Here is a 20101-nt window from a genome sequence, read left to right as displayed (position 1 = left end):
CTTTATAGTTACTCCACCCTGCTTACCCACCCAGGTCTCAGTGATGCAGACCAGATCAGCCTCCTCATCCATAATCAGATCAGGGCTGAGAGTGGTCTTACATAAGAGACAGCCTGGCATTCAGCAACAGCAGCTGGAAACCAGAGGGCTGGCAGATAGGACAAAGTTTGATTTTCTTTTGGAACTTGCATGTGTTAAGTGACTTTTGAAGTGTGAACTCCTACTAGAGGTATGGTGTGTGTGAACAGATCTGGACCTTCAACCTGCTTCCATGCGCTCTTCATCTCAGCATGCTCACACAGACTATGGAGGAAAAGGTGGAACCTAGTATGCTGTCTATACTGGAATATTTGTTCATCTAGCTCAGTATTATCCAATCTGATGGATGGTCCCTCTTTGGGGTCTCAGGCAGACATCTTTCTTATCACCTACTAGCTGTCCCCTCTTAATTAGACATATCAGAGATTGAACTTGGAACTTTCTGTGAGCTTTACCAGGGAGCTTTGCTAAGCAGAAGGTACTGCAACGAACAGTCTGAAAGTAGCCAGCTTCCAGTTGTACTAATACAGCACATATATGATGCCTTTTCTAGGGCGACCACATCTTTGTAGCTACGTAGCGAGATATTCCCTTGGCTAAAGCCATTTCTATTTCAAGGCAGGTGTCATTTTATCTAAGAAACTTTCTCATGACTGAGAGATAGAGCCCATATATTTAAAAAATTAAATACCAGTTTTGTAAAAACAAGTTACTCAGTACTAGTTTTAGCAATAAGATAAAATGCAGCAAGTGGAAAGGGGGAAAAATCCATGCAGCCCAAGGTCTTGAAAGTTAGTGTAAAAAGCTAAAGTACTGAAAGTTGAAGCATGGACTTAAGGCTACCACAAGCTGAAAGAAAAGGTGACAGACCCAACATAATATAACAGATGACAACTTGATGCAGATCTACAGGGCACCCTAAGCTGCACCTCCCAGGAATATAGCACTGGCTTGGGTCATCCTTGAAATATGATCCTCATTTGACAAAAGGCATGCCGCGGGTGGTGCTGTGGTCTAAACCACTGAGCCTCTTGGGTTTGCTGATCAGAAGGTTGGCTGTTCGAATCCCCACGACGTGGTGAGCTCCCGTTGCTTGTTCCCAGCTCCTGCCAACCTAGCAGTTCGAAAGCACGTCAAAGTGCAAGTAGATAAATAGGTTTTGCTCTAGTGGGAAGGTAAACGGCGTTTCTGTGTGCTGCTCTGGTTTTGGTGTTCCATTGCGCCAGTAGCAGCTTAGTCATGCTGACCACATGACCCAGACAAACGTCGGCTCCCTTGGACAATAAAGCGAGATGAGCATCAGAGTCGTTCGCGACTGGACTTAACTGTCAGGGGTCCTTTACCTTTATGCCATAGCTACTCTGCATTTGAGGCTATAAGACTTCAACTTTTTGTACTTGGAAACTCGGTCCACATTATATGCTGCCTAAATTACACACACACACACCCGCCACCCTGCTGCAACAAAAAGGTAGGGAAGAGTATTCAGCATTTGCTGCAGCTTCCAGGCAGTAATCAAAGCTAGCCCTTTTATTACAATAATAAATCCTCAGGGCTGCCGGAGAATGAATATGGCAAGGTCTCCATGTAAGGGGATAGCTGGCACACCTTAGGGGATGTATCCTCCTATAGGTCCTTCCCTTCCACTGCAAACAGAGGGGGAAAGGTCTCCTCTGTTTTCAGTTCTCCACTCATGTAAAACTGTTTTGAGCAAGCATCAGTGCTATTTCCCAACAGTGCACCATCTCTATGAAACATCCTCCCAAAGGACATTCCTGATGTCATTCTGCCAGCAAGTAAAAACTCCCTTGCTTTTAAAACCATTTTTATCAGTGAGTGAGCAGAAGCTCTGTTGCTGCTGAGGTTTTTATATGGGAATGGTAGTGTTTTGCTGCAGCCTTGGTTGCATAGAGTATAGTGACTTTTATTAGCTTTTAAAGCTTGGACACTGCCTCAGGTGTGTCTGGCATAGTATACAGTGGTACCTCGGGTTACATACGCTTCAGGTTACACACGCTTCAGGTTACAGACTCCGCTAACCCAGAAATAGTGCTTCAGGTTAAGAACTTTGCTTCAGGATGAGAACAGAAATCGTGCTCCAGCAGCGTGGCAGCAGTAGGAGGCCGCATTAGCTAAAGTGGTGCTTCAGGTTAAGAACAGTTTCAGGTTAAGTACGGACCTCTGGAACGAATTAAGTACTTAACCCGAGGTACCACTGTAGTTTGTAAATACTGTAAGTAAATAAATGAATAGCTGCAACAAATGAAAACCATTTGTATAGACACTGTCATCACCTTAAGTCTTCAGTAGCAAAGCTGAATCCAGAGTATTCCCAGGCTGTGTACATGATCCTTCAGGTTAATTATGATCCTCTGCAGAGCAGGAGGCCCCTCCTCATCCAGAATGTCTAAACAAGCCTTCACCAATCATGCTATCCAGATGTTTTGAACTATAGCTCCCATCAGCTACATGCAGCACAGCTAATGGTCAGGTATGATAGATATTGCAGTCCAGAAAACCTAGAGGGTACCAGACTGGTGGAAGTTGGTGTAAATCATGATTGATCAGACCTTGTAAATTAAAGTCAGCGCCCTTCAGTTGTAGCCTATGTGTTGCATCCAAAGGTGCTGTTCTGTGAGCCGAAAGCTTCTACTACATGTAGAATTCTCTAAAGGATTCTCTTGACCCAGACTGTAGTTTGTGGAATATCCTTCCTAATGAGATGTGTTTGTCTCCATCATGACTAACTTTCAGGAGGAATTTGAAAACATTTCTTTTTGCCCAGGCATTTCGTGACTGAAGAATATGAAACAGGTCAATACAACATTAGTCTATCACAATAAAAAATCCACTGCCCCCTCCCCCATCTTCCTTATGAATGTAGTTTCATAAGCTTGACCCTGCAAAAATTAAGATTTATGCATATTGTGCAAGCCTTCATAGTCCTGTCCAGGCATGTCAAAGTCCATGCTGACTGTGTGCCACACTTTGGCCACCCCCTGTCTTAAAGTGTTGGGAACAGGGCGAATTCAGCCCATTTCCTAAATCTTCCTCTCCCATGACAGCTGCTGCAGCATTTTCTGTTTCTGCTATTCCTATTGTTCTTTTCTATTAGTCCTTTGCTGTGTCAGCAGTGGTGACAAGAGCCTGGCCCGTGTTTGCATTCAATATTGCTTTTGGCTCCCCCCCCCCCAATTCCCCAGTGCAAGCATTTCCATTTCAAAAGTTTTTGTAATAGATAGCCACTGTTGCAAGTTCTCTGGAAAAGTACAGTTGTACTTTAAAAAACAAGGGATGTGGGTGGCGCTGTGGGTTAAACCACAGAGCCTAGGACTTGCCAATCAGAAGGTCGGCGGTACGAATCCCTGCGACGGGGTGAGCTCCTGTTGCTTGGTCCCTGCTCCTGCCAACTTAGCAGTTCGAAAGCACGTCAAAGTGCAAGCAGATAAATAGGTACCGCTCCGGCGGGAAGGTAAATTGCGTTTCTGTGCGCTGCTCTGGTTCGCCTGAAATGGCTTAGTCATGCTGGCCACATGACCCAGAAGCTGTACGCCGGGGTGAGCTCCTGTTGCTCGGTCCCTGCTCCTGCCAACTTAGCAGTTCGAAAGCACGTCAAAGTGCAAGTAGATAAATAGGTACCGCTCCGGTGGGAAGGTAAATGGCGTTTCTGTGCGCTGCTCTGGTTCGCCTGAAATGACTTAGTCATGCTGGCCACATGACCCAGAAGCTGTACGCCGGCTCCCTTGGCCAATAAAGCGAGATGAGCACCGCAACTCCAGAGTTGTCCACGACTGGACCTAATGGTCAGGGGTCCCTTTACCTTACTTTAAAAACGTTTCTAGACAAGCAACATTTATGTATATAACACAACTTCCTCCAAACTGTTAGCAAGTTTCTCCTGCAGAATGTCTTACCTTTTCATTATAGCCTGATGCCCTCCAGGTGTTTAGCACTACATGTTACCTGACCATTGGCAATGCTAGCTGAGGCTGATGAGTGTTGCAGTGCAGATCTCTGGAAGGCACCAGGTTAAGAAGGCTGCCTGTATTCTGTAGTGTGTTCTTCTCTATGTACAAATAGGGTCTTGTGCAGTTTCCTGCTTAAAGATGTCCACATAGGGACTTGCTCATCTTGTAGCTGTTGACTTCTATCCCAACAAAAGTTGCATCTTACGCTCCTCTTTGAAGTTCTGGTGATTTTATTGTTCATCTTCTTCCCTTTTTTAAGGATCTTGAGTATTGTTGTTATTGCTTATTCATGTTGGAGGCAGCTTCTAATGAGGCACATTAGTGTAGAAAACCCTTTTGTTGAATACAGAGCATGTTGAATTTGTGGGTTATCAGGACCTCACCTGAAGTTGCGTTTACAGATTTAAATGCTCTGAGGCCTCTGTAACTCCTGCTTGCCCTCTCACCTGGCTAAGTGAAATAACATCTGTTGTGTATATGAGAGCATTTCAATAAGGTTTGAAACAAACACACATACACATATCTCATAGGAAACTGCTAGCAACCAAAGCCCGGGCCTGCTCAGCTCTTCATTCCTGCTTTTAAAAATGTGTATACACTGCTGTTGGAATCAAGGTTAGGCTGTAAGCTTATTTGCTCAGGAACCAGGTCCTCAAGCCAATTTGGAGAGTGCTGAGCGTACATCTCTCATAAATAATGTATTGCTGAGGACTGTCAATCTAGTATATGCAGGGTACAGAATACATTATATGGTCTTTTCCTCTCTGAAATTGCTTAAGTTGAGAAGCCTATAACGGTGGCTCTAGAGGATGAATGTAACTCGGAGGAAGACTGAGGTGATCAGGTTTTTTATGGTTGGATGTGCTTTTATTTGTTTCTATTTTGAACTTATATTAAGGGGGGTGCACCTATAATGAAAACTGCTCATGTTGCATCTGTGGTAGCTTGTGGTTAATCATATGACTGTGAACGCCTAAACATGCTGCAGAAGTAATAGCACAAACTTTTGAAGCAAATGTAGTCCACAGGTTAGTTGTTAGATGCTATTTAGTATGTAAATATGAACGTAAACATAGTGTTAACAAGTAGTTTTCTTTAGTTGAGGTCTTTGATGTTAATACGTATGTTTTTGATTACAATCTTTAAACTGCTTAACAAAACAGCTAATGTGTTGCATGAAAAGACAGAGAGAGAGAGAGAGAGAGAGAGAGAGAGAGAGAGAGAGAGAGAGAGAGAGAGAGAGCGCACGCATTTTATGCAAAACCATCTACTGGAGTACTTTCCAAATCCTCTTAGCTCTTAAATGACAGCTTGGAGTCTCTCCTTTACCTGATTCTTTCTTAAGGAGGGGAAAAAAAGAACCCTCCTCATTTATCCAATGAAGAATACTAAACAAAAGATGGTTAATGCTCCTTTTCATATAGGCAGACCAGTATGCATTTGTATCTGTGCTTTTAAGCTTATTAAGCTTGCACGTAAATATTTTTGAAAATGCTGACTTTGCACCCTTTGGTGCACAACACAAAGGCTGGATCTAAAATATCAGACACCTACTGGCGAATGATCTAGGGACTGCATTAGTAAAGTAAGTTGTTTCACTAGTAGAAACCGGAACATTCACCACAAGAGGCTGAGGTGTAATTGAAAGTTTATAGCTAGTACATAAATTCCATTATTTGGGGGTATTTACAACAAATCTGTTTTTCTTCTGGGACCAGGCACTATCGGTGTCTACAATAAACCTCAGCTAGCTAGATGTCGAAATCTGCCGATGTCTCTTAGTGCAGCAACCAAGTGGCAACATGTAGTGGCACAATCTATGGTGGGAGGGTTTGCTACAAACAAAGTGAGCTTTCGTAGGCTACCTTGTGCTCCTTGACATCCGTAGCAGACAAAAGAAATAGGTGTGCTGTGTGACTGACTGAACTGGAAGAAACATGTTCACAAGAATTTGTTCCAGCTGATTGGAAAAGTGTGATTTTTCTTCATAACACAGTATGGGCAAAGCTAGAGTCAGGAAAAGTAGAGAGCACATATAATGCAGCAGGAGGATTTTTATAAAACCCTGTATCTCTTGCAAGCACCTTCTCTGAATGTCAAATAGCAGACCTTTTGGTGTTTAGCAAACAGCATCTTCAAGAGGAAGTCAAGTACTGGAAGAGAATGTTCCAAATAACTGTGCAATGGTTCGGTTGTTTGCATCCATCTTTCCTAGCTTGGCATTGCCACTATCATTAGCTAATCAAAATACTCAAACTAGCACACCAATGTTTGTTTTTATGTATGCTGGCTTAGACCCACAGAAAACAAACAAACTGTGCTTATTATATATCCCATTGCAAGGTCGTTGTGGAGGTCACATAGACTATATAATCAGAGCTGCAAAGTTGATGTGGTCTGTAATCATTTGTGTATTCCTTTCCAGGTGACTGTGGAGGAAGTAATGACTACAACTGCCTATTTGGATCTCTTCTTGCGGAGTGTTTCAGAACCAGCTTTACTACAGATCTTCCTCCGATTCATCTTGCTGCACCGCCATGAGAATGTGCACATCCTGGACACCCTCACAAGCCGCATAAACACTCCATTTCGGGTGAGATGAGAATAACAGGAACATGGCCGTCTTTTACTCTGTGGGATTGTTTTAGACAACTGCAAGCTTATTTTGCTTATGCCTTTGTGAATTTAGCTACTTTTAATATTCTTTAGAAAGTGCTTAAAATTTCTTGAAAAACTTCACACCTACAAACAATACTGGCCCTGTTTTCAAGCTTACAAATTAATAGACTCAATACAAAAAGAAAAATGGAGGGAAGAAGAAGAAAATAAGGAAAATTCCAGTCATCTCTTACATAATACTGCAATGACAACTACCATTTTATTTCACCAAGTGGCCCATATGATTATTATTCTTCAGGGGCATTCTGGGAATTTGTTGCAGAATTTCTCCTTACCTCAGAATGATACAACATCCAGGGCATCCACGGAATAAAATGAAATGAGCTGCAAGGCGGTGGGAGGGGGCGATAACTTGGGATGTTTGGGGGAGGAAGTGATGTACCAAAGCTCACCCAGTGAATCTACAACAGACTGGGTTCAGTTCAAATCCCCAATATAAGAATTATTCTCTCCTTAGCAGTTTCTGCTCATCTAAAGCACTTTTTCCCATCTGAGCTGCATAAATTCTGCTTTTGGGAGGTGTATTCATTGTTATCCAATTATTCTATCACAGGCTATGAACCCCATACATTTAAAGCACATAACTGCCCCCCAAAAAGAATACTGGGAACTGTATTTTACTCCTCACAGATCTACAATTCCCAGGACACAACAAATTACAGTTCCCATGATTCTTTTTTTGTGGGTGGAATGTGCTTGAAATATATGGTGTGTATGGTTCGAAAGCACACCCCAAAGTGCAAGTAGATAAATAGGTACCACTCCGGCAGGAAGGTAACAGTGTTTCCGTATGCTGCTCTGGTTTTGCAGTTCCGTTGCACCAGAAGCAGCTTAGTCATGCTGGCCACATGACCCGGAAAAACTGTGGACAAACGTTGGCTCCCTCGGCCAATAAAGCAAGATGAGTGCCGCAACCCCAGAGTCATTCACGACTGGTCTTAACTGTCAGGGGTCCTTTACTTTTAAGGGGACGCAGGTAGCGCTGTGGTCTAAACCACAGAGCCTAGGGCTTGCCAATCAGAAGGTTGGCAGTTCGAATCCCCGCAACGGGGTGAGCTCCCATTGCTCGGTCCCAGCTCCTGCCAACCTAGCAGTTCAAAAGCATGTCAAAGTGCAAGTAGCTAAATAGGTACCGCTCTGGCAGGAAGGTAAACAGTGTTTCCATGCGGTGTTCTGGTTCGCCAGAAGCGGCATAGTCATGCTGGCCACATGACCCAGAAGCTGTCTGCGGATAAACACCTGCTCCTTCGGCCTATAGAGCAAGATGAGCGCACAACCCCCGAGTTGTCTGTGACTGGACCTAATGGTCAGGGGTACCTTTACCTTTACACAGCCACAGCCCGAAGGCGTGAGAGGCAGAAACATTTCCATTGAAACAAATTTGGAGGTTCTAAAGAATTCAGCCATCTGAATATAACACTGTTTCAGATAAATCATGGAACTGGTATTAGTATTTTAAATTGCTATTTTAATGCTGGGTGTGATATCGTGTCTGCCTCTTTGCAATTTGTTTTTGATACTTAATTTGAGTTTATTTTGTTTCTTTATTTTAAGTTTATTGCTTGTCTCTTTCGCCTATACCAAGTCCTCAAGCCAACTCCACTGCATTAGAAACAACCATAGCAATACAATAAAATTTAATTGTATAAACAATTAAAACAATAAAACTATTAATGTAAACAACAATAAAATCAATGAGTCAGCAGTAAAATCAGCCCTGCAGCAGCATAAAACCGAATTGGAGTTTTGGAGTGTTTTTCTTGCCACTTAATTGGAGTTTGTTTTTTGGTTATTCCCCGTGCGTTAAGTAATCAACTGCAGAAGTGTGTATCTCAGAAGCAGGCTTTTATAAAAATTTAATGACACCATATTTTTGAGTGTTCGAAATTAACTATGCAGACTTATGAATCAGTCACTCGCTCCCTTCCCAAAACGTTACTCGCTTGTCCCCAAGCAAGCTTTCGTATTTTCATTGTCTCAGTTTAGAGAGGTAGAGTGAAGTGGCCCTCTATGCAGCATCAAAACACTTGCCTTAGTATTCAGATGTTGCTCAGTATCAGTGCAGCCAGCTTGATCACTCCTTTGGTTTTTGCAACATAAAAGTATTTCTGTGGTATTGAGTGGACTGCCAAGAGCCGCTTCTGAAAATAATTGTGGCATGTTAATTAAGCCACAGAAATAGTTAATCTACTAGGAGCTTCCTTTCGCAAGCAGGTTAATCTTGAAGCACCTGCTGCGGTCTGCATTCAGCAAGCTGCACTTCTGATCCCCTCTTTGGCTGGCACTTACTCAGTATTAAATGATGGAGGATGCACTCCAGCATATGGGTGGAAAGGCAGGCAGGGCCAAATGATCAACGTGTGTATTACGTTTATGTATTAAGGACGACACCTTGCGCCAAATAAACATTTCCACGTAGTGGAGGGCATGCACATAGCTGCACGTACTCGCGGCTGTGACTCTAGCTCCAAACAAATTAACTCTCTGAAAACTCCCAAGCTGCTTCAGTCGCTTACAACTTGCTAATGTGTGTCTCTCCTGTACCATAATTATTTGTTCCACAGACAAGAGGGGGTGGGTATTGCGAAGAATTCTCCAGCCACAAGCAACTCAGGAGCGCCGCCAAAATGCATCAGTGATGCTAAATGAGTTCCCTGCTGTATAACTTAGCCAAGTATAGAAACCATCCCCACAGCTTTCGGCACGTTACCATAGCACTGTTGTTATTGCAGAAAGGTTTTGCAATACCTGATAGGATTAAATGTGCAAGCACTTCTGTCCACTTGGAACACATATAAAACAGCTTTCCTTTCGCCTAATGAACTAATTAAGACCCCCCGTTTCTCTCCATGAATGTTTTTGGTCACTCCCCCCAACATCCTACTCCTTTAAACTATAGGTCCATAATTTTGATCAGTGTACAGTGGTACCTTGGGTTAAGTACTTAATTCGTTCCAGAGGTCCGTTCTTAACCTGAAACTGTTCTTAACCTGAGGCACCACTTTAGCTAATGGGGCCTCCTGCTGCCGCCGCATGATTTCTGTTCTCATCCTGAAGCAAAGTGCTTAACCTGAGGTACTATTTCTGGGTTAGCGGAGTCTGTAGCCTGATGCGTGTGTAACCTGAAGCGTATGTAACCCGAGGTACCACTGTATTCTCCACAGCTTCAACAGATTACAGCACTAGGCAAGAACAAAAACTCTATACCATAACAGAACCCCATTTATGACGTTCCTTTACAGAATCCAATTTTAGTGTCCTGTTAATCAATAATCTTCCCACATGAATTTTCATTTAATTCTGCCTTGCGGTCCAAACCAATGAGGTGAACCTTCTTAAAGTGCCTCAAACGGTTCTCTCAAACAAGGCTATGCATGTAATTTTGCTTGGCACTCTAGGCAAAGCAGCAGTCCGCCTTCACCTCTTTGTGCAGCTGTGTAGGCAGCAGTGATTCACACAGTACAAGAATAGGAACAGAAGAGATAGTCTTGAGGATATCATGCCTAACTTGACAGGAAGAGGAAACCCTTTTTGTGCCTATAGTGCTTCAGGGCTGAAGGTCAGGCGTTTCTGTGCTCAGCCGATTTTAGAGAACTGCTGCCATTAGAGAGGCTTGAGATGCACTTCCTTGATTTAGGAAGTGGGAAAACTTGACCTGAGCTGCAGATAATGTCATCCATTTGAGTATAGCACCACAGAATGCAAGCAACTTTATCCCTACCTTAAGCTTTCAGCAGCTGGGGTGATTTTGAAATGTTGATGTTAATCAAGGAATGCATCATGTGCACTGAATTATCCTAAACATCTAAATAGACTCCAAGTCCCCAGTATTCAAACTTCCAGATGCAGCTAAACGCTACCTTCAGTGAAATACAGTGGCTCTCACAATAGATCTTTCCCAATACAGTGGTATCTTGGGTTACAAACACTTCAGATTACAGACTCCGCTAACCTGGAAGTAGTACCTTGTGTTAAGAACTTTGCCCCAGGATGAGAACAGAAATAGCATACCGGCAGCGAGAGGCCCCATTAGCTAAAGTGGTACCTCAGGTTAAGAATGGTTTCAAGTTAAGAACGGACCTCCAGAACGAATTAAGTTCATAACCAGAGGTACCACTGTATTTAGTCCTTATCCTCTAGTAAACTACAGATAAAATGTATTTGGTAACATGGCATGAGTGTTAATGGTTCTATGCAAGGTGTGCATAAAACCATTAACCTTTTCCATTTTTAGGAAGCCATTTTTGATGAAAAAATATATGATGGCACCTGACTGGTACCTGAGTTTCTCTGCATTTGTTGAGGAACAGAACCGTTTTTCTTAAAAGGCCTCCAGCTCTTTCAGAGTGTTCCAGACATATGACATGATACCATTCCAACAGAATTTGACCCTGTGTATGATGATTGTATAATAATTCTGTCTAAGAAAGAGAAAAAAAATACTTACGTGAGGGTTTGGGGTTAATCACATTTCAGTTCTCTTTAAAAATTCATATTTGACTAATTGGAATCTTCTCTCCCTTACTGCATTACTGAAAGGATTATAGTATATATCTATGCTTACATCTGGCTTTATTGGGGCATGCTAAATTAATTTGTCAGACGATGTTATCTAGGTGAACTAAAACATACATCTCATCTCTCAAAAATGCTAAAATTTAGGTTGTGAGCTGCTTTAATGCAAAATAATGTTTTACCTTAGGAAAGCATGGAGATTTACAGATTTTGACTCTGCTTATCTTTTTTTTTTAGCTCTGTGTGGTGTCCCTGGCATTGTTCAGAACACTTATCAGCTTGCATTGTGAAGACGTGATGTTACAGCTAGTTTTAAGGTAGAATCAAACACTCTTTCTCCTGATGTTGCCCTGCTATTTCCTCCCTGATGATTAGTATCCTGTGATTGCTTCATACCTGTTGTTTTACCCATGCTGTGCATGGTGTGAGTAGGCGGAGATGTATGTGTTACACTGTTGTGGGTGAAGATCACACACTTCTGTTTTAGGATGTACAGGAAGCTCACTGTCAATCCTAGATGTCTAGTGCCGAAAAAATGAAAAACGAGAATTTTTTAAAAACCACAAACCGCTTAGAAGAATGAAAGTAGACTTTCCACAAATTTAGCAGACTGAGTGAAGGAATTTACATTCATTCGGACTAAATTGACAGAGGCTCTTCTGCATACAGAGTGATGTGTCTTGTTTCTGAAAAGGGTCAGTACTTCCTAGGGTTTGTGAGTGCATTAGGAAGAATATGATCCATTTTTCACAAAATAGTTTTGAGGAAGCCTATTGAGAGTTAGCTGGCTTGGCACTGCACTTTCACAACAACTTACCAGTCAGATACATCCCTGTAAGATCGGCACCTTGAGTACCTGGTTGTTGGGTAGTGTTATGCCAATTGCTAGTATTCCTATGACGATGGTGAACCAGCTTGGTCCCTTCACCATCCTGTACAAACTGGAGTCCACTCTTCCGCAGTCCTTTCTTGTTGTATTTTCCATATCCTGTAGACAAGTAACAACTCGGCAGTTCAGTCATCAGACCTGAGACAGCTGGTATTATAAAATTTGGCTCATCTATGTGATTTAGCTTTAAGGAATAAATGAGGGCTGGAGAATAACTTTTTTATAGGAGCTATGTCGTGGCACTTAATTAATGAAACCCTCTGTTCCTAGGTACTTGATACCCTGTAATCACATCATGTTCAGCCAAAGATGGGCTGTGAGGGAACGAGATTGGTATTCTGTATCTGCTGCTAGATTGCTTGCCTTGACTCCAGTCTGCTGCTCTAGTGGGATTACTCTGACTTTTGAAAAACAAGAAAAAGATTATATCCTGTGGAGGAAAAACATACACAGGGCAGGTAAATATTTCACCTGTTTTCTGAATGGACAAGTTGGCATCAGGCTGTTTTTCCTCTTTCGTTCCTCGTGGTGTATTCAGTGGCATTGAGTTCATGATTATCATTAAGTTTCTTAATTCCTCCCACGTGTAACATTTGGCTAGATTCATATTCTACTGGACTAATGAAAGAACACACACACACACACACACACACCCTCCCTGCATCACATCCATGCTATGCACTTAAAGCAGCGTGAGGACTTTAGAGCAGAATTTCTGTGTTCCAGGCAAATGCTTCCTTCTCTCTTACACCAGTCTCATGAGATTTTGTGAAAACCTCTTTACTTTTGTCAGCATTTGGATTGAAAAGCTGATTATTTACTACTACTAATACCTGTGTGTAGGATGCTAAGTTTCTGATTACACACACCATACACTATTAGGTGTGGATTTTCCTTACCGCTAGTTAGAATCAGGAGGAGGAAGTCTCAGGAATAAATGTGTGTGTGCATGAAGATGCAGACTGTTTGCAAAAATATGGAAAACTCTTTACTTTTGAAAGGCTTTTTTTAAAATAAGGGTTTTCTTTTATTTACAGTGTATAAACAACAAGAACTGTTATGGACATATTGAGTGTATTTGCATTATTCACCCATAAGAGCATTCAGAATACTGTGAATGAAAGTAATTTACATTGACACACCATGCAAATAGTATACAAGAACATACTGTAATCAAGGAGATATCTCCAATGTCCACCATAAGATGGTGGGTGGGGGAGGGGAACCCTTGTCTTTTCTTCCTACCTTATGTAAACAGTTGTTTTGCCATGTGGTGGCTTTTAATATTCCGAGAGAACATGAAAAGAGGTGCAAGTACAGTGGTACCTAGGTTTACAAACTTAATCCGTTCTGGAAGTCCGTTCTTAAACTGAAGTGCGCTTTCCCTAATGAGGCCTCCCGCCGCCGGTGCACTTTCACCATTTGGATTCCGGTCTTAGACTGAGGTAAAGTTTGCAAACCGGGACACTTCTTCCGGTTTTGCGGAGTTCGTAAACCGAATTGTTCGTAAACAAGGCTATTCTTAAACCAAGGTACCACAGTATCAGCAAGTGGTCCACATTACTACTGGGTTCACACTAGGAATGGATGGCTGTTGATTTCAGTTTCTCATTTTTTTCCAGCCTAACTTCAGTTTGTCTCATTTCTGCATCAGTTTAGCAAGTCGAAAAGAATTCATGAAAATCAATACACATTTGTGTGCATTTAAATGCTTTTTGTAGACAATATCTGGTTTCAGAGCTGCCTTGCAAAATTTGGAAAATTGCAACTTTTGAAGCATAGCTTCATTTTTAGTGAGTTAGTATTAAAATGGAAACTGAGCAAATTTCCCCCCATCCCTTGTTTGCACATGGGAAACCAGAGTTTCACACCCATGCTCAACTACATACCTCTCTAGGTACCTTTGTTCAAGCAGTTGTTTCTCAACCTAACCTGCCTCTCGGAGGTGGTTGTAACAGTAAACACAGCTAAATATGTATTATAGCACACTTGGAGTTTTTGAGATAGGAAATAAAACCTAAGTAAAGGGGAGCATTGCCCCTTCTTTCAAATCCATCAAAAGTAAAACCATTCCCCATTGGAAAGAAATGTCAACTATGCAACCTAATAAAACTTGAGTCGATTGCCCCAAACTTTTGTATTTTGTCTACAAGAGCATCATAAATATCTTAGGACATCTTGGTCATAGGTCAGTTGAACAAATTTATTGGAAATTTGGTGGAAATTGCCTTTCCGGTGACCAGTGACATGATCTTTAACACTTCATTGTTTCTGTGTTTATGGCTGACAATTCAGTCAGATTGAGGAAGTATTGCAATACCAATGAAAAAATACACCTTTTTAGTGTGTGTGTGTGTGTGTGTGTGTGTGTGTGTGTGTGTATCCATTGAACTTGTTGCAAGGCAAACTGTTGTGCTAAATGTTTTAGAGCCATCCATAAAAATAAAGGACATTCCACACCACAGAGAAACGTATTACATTTTGCCAAATTCAGACTTTCTCCACATTTGTTTGTCTGTTGTCTAAAAAATTTCAATCAGTTGGCTATTTTGTTGCTCAGTACTGCCTGTTTGATTTGTAATACATGGAGCTTCCTTGAGTCATTTAAACTTCAGCTGGATCATTGCAGGAGGATTTTCCCTTGAGCTTATAGCAAGATCTGAAATAGGAGTTCAGTAGTAGTGTTCAGTAGAGTTCCTTCAACCAGCTATAGTGAACTGATTTAGAAGAGGCTTGGCAAGGCACCTTGTTTCTTGGACCATTGAGAAGCACAAAACTGTGTGCCATTACGGACAGGACAGGGCAGGTTTCTCTCTACTGCATCTTGTGGAATCTGGCAGCCTCTAGGAGCAACATATCTCAACATTAATTTGCTTTGGAGAGTTTTGTTAAAATTGAGTGGGCGAGGTCCTTCCTTTTGCCCCACTTGCCAGGGACAGGATGTGAGTTTGCAGCAGTTGCATAAATCACTATTCTGCACCGCTGCAGCTTGTTAACTGATAGCATCTTGTGGTTCAGGAGCTTACTTCCAAGTTTTAAGGACCTTTGAACTAGTCTGCATAAAAAAGGGACTATCTAGTCTAGGGAAACTGGCAAATCTTCTTCCTTTGGTCTAATCTAAATAGCCACATCTCTCTCTGTAAATTTGCCTGCTTGTGGAATAGTGCTATTTACTCATGTGCCACGTGACTATGATAGTTGTGTAACCAAGGTATAAGTTAGAAGCATATTCATAGGATCTTTCTATGCATGTTTGTGTTGCTGTTCGACACCCTAACTGTGACTCCCTGCCATTCCATTCCAGGTACAACTGAAGAGTCCAACAGCAGAGGTACTGCAGACTCCACATGTATTGTGGAATATGGGAAGACTGTTGATATCAGTTACCTGCAGTACCTTTGGGATGCTCAATCCCTCATACTCCACTGTATGAAAGACTGCCAGGTTTGGTCTGCTCCATATGATGGTGAAAGCCCTGATCCACGTACCTTTATCCAAACACTAGCTGACGAGGATGGTAAAAACCTAGATCAGCCCATTTTCCGATTTCAGCATAGAACACCTAGTAATACAAGTTCCTCTCAGATAACTCCTTTGGGAGAAAAGTTGCAGCTGGAGCTGGAATGGGATGACAGCTATGATACGGGGATCTCTCCTGGATCTGATTCGGGCTCTCCACAGCATGATAATGCTTTAGGAAATGTAGACCCACAACCACCTGCAGCGCCACCAAAGCACATTCAGGAAATGAAGAAAAATGCAATCATGCTGATCAAAGGGTCATATATAGAAGAATCAGACTTTCAGGATGATGTCATGGTTTATAGGTTATGTGCTGAAAAGGATGCTCAGGAAGCAGACAAGGAAGCTTCGGTGTCAGAATCTCAAAGCACAGATGATCAGCAGTCGCTCCCTGCCAATGGTCCCCTTAAAAGTCCCCAGACAGACTCCAGTTTGGAGGAACACAATATGAAAAATTCAAACTTGACCCAGCACGCAACAGTCAAACAAATCCATGACAGCGTTGCTGAAACCCCGCAGCCAGACTTGGAACTGAAGCTGTCTTGCCTAGAAGAAGACCGCAATGCTAACACGAGCTTGCTGAGCCCCGAAAGCGAGGATTTTATTTCCCAGTGTGATAACATCATTAAGGAGTTGGATTCTACCCCTACAGAGTTGGTAGAACTTAAATTGCTTATTCCTGAACCAATCTCTCCTGTGGAAGAGGAAGAAGACTTTGAAAATTTTTCAGCCGACACACCATCAGCAGAAAGTATGCCTTCACCTTTTGGACCAAAAGATGTATGGTCCGGCAATCCAGCAAGGACCCAGAGCATCCCATTTACAGGTGAAATTTTCTAATCAAGTCACTTAAAACTCTTTTAAACAATAATGTTCTTGGTGGGGGGGAGGGCTATGTGAATAAGAGATTTACTGATTATGTTGACATTGACTGTTAAGTGTAGAAATATTCTTGGCTTGGATTTCATTCCAATGAAATCGAAGTAGACCAATATACTTCTCAATATATCTTGTACAGAAATTCTCTGATAGCAGCATAATTCTAGAAAATATCCCTACATAGTTTAGGAAAAGGGATAATCAAACTTTCACAGCAGGCACTGCTAAAGAGCAATTGCCACAAAAAGATTTGACAATAGCTATTATTTCTAGTCCATCTCGTCCTCTGTCTAGGGGACGATAGAGGACGAGATGGTTGGACAGTGTTCTTGAAGCTACGAACATGAGTTTGACCAAACTGGGGGGCAGTGGAAGACAGGAGTGCCTGGCATGCTCTGGTCCATGGGGTCATGAAGAGTCAGACACGACTAAATGACTAAACAACAATTATTTCTGGTAAGACAAAACAACACCTTGTTTATTCACTGTAAAATTAAAGTTGCAAATGTCTTAGTCACTTCTGATCACTAGATGGCAGCTCTGCCGCCATTCTGTGCATCTGCCCCATTTTACCTGCACGTTGAGACATTTTGCTCCCTACCAATTGTGAAACGCTTAGCACTGCTGAATTGAATTCATCCTGTTTTCAATATCACACTTCCCTAAAAGGATTTTATTGTAATGTAGCAGGACACATTGTATTTGGGCTTAAAAACACTTTGGTATTTATTTAACTTTGGTAGCTCTTGGAACACCATCTGTTTTGAATTATCTCAGCTCCTCTGAATGACATGATATGAATATTCGCCCTATTGGGGGGATGGAAATGATGGTGGTAAAATGGCTGGGAAATTTCAAATAATGTGCTCATAATGACAAAAGCAAATAACTAAAGCAAACTTCCATTTATTGTTACTTACTAATTTAAAACTGTATTTTTTCAGCACTTTTCTGTTCCCATAAGGATCCAGGCAATACAACATAACTGAGAAATTGTCCGGATAATGCTTTTCAGGGAAAGGGTGGGGAAGAAGAGAATGTTAAATATGGCTACATGTCACATAACTCCATCGATCAATTAAACTGAGTAATGCAATTGAATAAGCATATTGCTATCAGATTTATTATTCTAGTCTGGAAATAATTTCCTTTCCACTGGTGCAGCTGTCTGGCCACTGTGAAAAATAATCAGCTTAGCAAAAAAAACTTCATAAATAGTTGGGTTTGTGTTGTTAAAAGACCAGGAGCTTTGTGGCTTCTGAACAGTAGCAGTTGGTGGTAACTTTGATATTCCAAAACCCACACGGGTCAGTCAAATTAAGAAAAGTTAACATTTCACATTACTGCTGTATTAATACATCCACAGCTCTTTGAGTGGCATCTTCCTTCTCAGTTCGCCCAGCTGGCATGTAACAGTAAACCATATTTTAACATTACTAGGATGAGCTGCAGTAAGCCTTGGGCCTCCTGGCTTGTTTTCCCGTTTATGTAAAGGAAGGAGCTGCATGTAAATGCAGAGAGCTTGTCTATATTCTGGTTTGTTAAACCACAATTTTATCATCGAAACACAGCCAGCATAAAGAATTCTGTTAATTCCTCCTTTCCCATAGGATTGTAGCACTGAAACATAGTTTCTGTGTCAAGGAATAAGAAGATTTCTTTTGTTCAGAACTTAAGGTGGACAATGAACCGATCTTTGTATGTGGTACTAATGTTTTGTGTTCGTTGAGAAAAAAATAGCATGTGCTCCTTCTAATAATTTATTGCGATTCAAATCCCAACTCATTCATCCACCGTCAAGGACACAATCAGTATTTTAGTAATGGGAATGTAATGTGGCAAATAAAACTTTTATTATGAATAGGACCCCAATTAGTTTTATGTCTGCCTGCACGGTGAGTTTTGTATAACATCATTAATTTTGATCTAATTAGTCCGTGATACTCCTCTTGCAAAGCTTGTAAACCTCCACTTGTCACCTGAGATTCTTCATCTAACAAGATGCTTGAAGCTAGCTTAGTGATGACAGGGCCATTTATATGTACCATGGTTAAGTATCTGGAAGCAACTCATTGTGCAGCAAGAACCCTTTTGCAACTAAAGCTGTTTATGTATTTCCAGAATAGTTTACCATTCAATATCTTCCACCCCCATACTTTTCTCTTAATCTCTTGCATAGCTTTTGTTCTTGGATCATGTCAGCAGTAATCATCAGCGCCTGAAAAAGATTGTTCCAGTAGGACAAGGGGATTAAATAAGAAGAAGCTCACAGGACAGGTCCATAATTATTAAGAACTGCAAGATTGCATGGGAGAACTTGCAGTGGTTGCAAGCAATCCTACTGCTAGTCTCTCCCAGCTCTACCTGGAGACGTCAGGGATTGAACATGGAACCTTATGTATGCTCGCCCTCTGAGTCACAGCCTTTCACAGAATAGCTCAGTTGGTTAGAGCGTGGTGCTGATAATACCAAGGTTGTAGGTTCAAAACCCCGTATGGGACAGCTGCATATTTCTACTTTGCAGGAGGTTGGACTAGATGATTCTCAGTGTCCCTTCCGACTCTACAGTTCTATGGTTCCTGTGCATTGTGCATATAGCAACATGGCTATGCTAAACAAAAGGTGTTGAGTTTTTAATACCCTTCCTTGGCAACGCAAACTTTTCTTGGCGCAGCAGAGGTTAAAAGGTCACAGTCATCTCTGATGGACTTCCTGGATTTTAACTGCTGTGTAGGAAGGCTGAGAAACCTGATTCTAATGCTATGCTGCATAGTGGCATCTTAGGCATGGCAAGTGGGGCAGCGATGTCCAGCTGTGCCCTGCTTGCCATTTCAAACCCTTTTATATCAATTAATTGGTCAAGCCTCTATGAAGTAGACACTGTGAAATGCCAGAGCTCCAAGACCATGCTAAAATAGCACGAGGCTGTCACTGTCTGTACTCCCTCCTAAGCTTAGGAAAAGGATATGTGTAAGAATGCCATTGTGCAATTCCTGGGCTGGGTGCCGGTGGTAGTTGTGTCCTCCCAAGTGAGGGGTGGGGGAGTTCTATGTTTAGAGCAGTGCAGCCTTGCATTAGTGCAGCCCATCATAGCATTGCTATATGTGGCTGATCTCCAAGTCAGAATTCCCTTGTTTCCACAGCAGGGAGCAGGTAGAGGAGACAGGAAGTGCCCATTGTGCTGGGTTGAAAACAGGGCAGAATTCCCTTCCTGACCCCCTCCCTCTTGGCAGGTCATGTCAAGCTGCAGGGAGAGAGAAGAAAGGAGGAGGGAGACTCTACTTTCTCTGAAGCATGTCAGGCTAGGCCAATGTAGCCCATGGGAAATGTAGGGCTACTTGACATTGCGTTAGCCCTGTAGAAACTGCCATCCCCAGGGGGCAGCTGCTGGATAAGAGAAGGAAGTCCTCTGTGGCTTGCTGGAGCGAGAGGGCTGCTGCCAGTCAGCCCAATAAGTGGAATGGGAGTAAATGAAGAAGGCTGAATGGGTGGGAAGGAGAGGATTTTAACCAGGGGGCTATTTGAAAGGGAAAATAAGTGATACTTAAGTATTTTTGGGAGAAGGAGCTTGGCTTATTTCTGTGGAAGTCTGATGCAAGCAGATGGGCCA

At 42.1% G+C, this 20101-nt stretch overlaps 2 protein-coding genes across 3 annotated transcripts in view; one reads left to right on the top strand and one right to left on the bottom strand.

Moving 5' to 3' along the window:
- Nucleotides 1-20101, top strand: part of FHIP1A (FHF complex subunit HOOK interacting protein 1A) — an 84505-nt gene that overhangs the window by 54578 nt on the left and 9826 nt on the right. The window contains exons 6-9 of the mRNA XM_081208356.1: nucleotides 6433-6600; nucleotides 11439-11518; nucleotides 12361-12548; nucleotides 15395-16438. Of these exons, the coding sequence (XP_081064482.1) occupies nucleotides 6433-6600; nucleotides 11439-11518; nucleotides 12361-12548; nucleotides 15395-16438 (1480 nt within the window). The remainder of the gene's footprint in view (nucleotides 1-6432; nucleotides 6601-11438; nucleotides 11519-12360; nucleotides 12549-15394; nucleotides 16439-20101) is intronic.
- GATB (glutamyl-tRNA amidotransferase subunit B) overlaps nucleotides 16939-20101 on the bottom strand; it is a 59019-nt gene continuing 55856 nt past the window's right edge. For both annotated transcript variants that reach the window (XR_014011656.1, XR_014011657.1), the window contains one exon: nucleotides 16939-18709. The gene's annotated coding sequence lies outside the window, so the exon portion shown is untranslated. The remainder of the gene's footprint in view (nucleotides 18710-20101) is intronic.

The sequence above is a fragment of the Podarcis bocagei genome, assembly GCF_964188305.1.
Source record: "Podarcis bocagei genome assembly, chromosome: 9".
Classification (NCBI taxonomy): Eukaryota; Metazoa; Chordata; class Lepidosauria; order Squamata; family Lacertidae; genus Podarcis; species Podarcis bocagei.
Note: the sequence above shows the minus strand (reverse complement) of the source record. Positions and strands in the feature narration are given on the sequence as shown.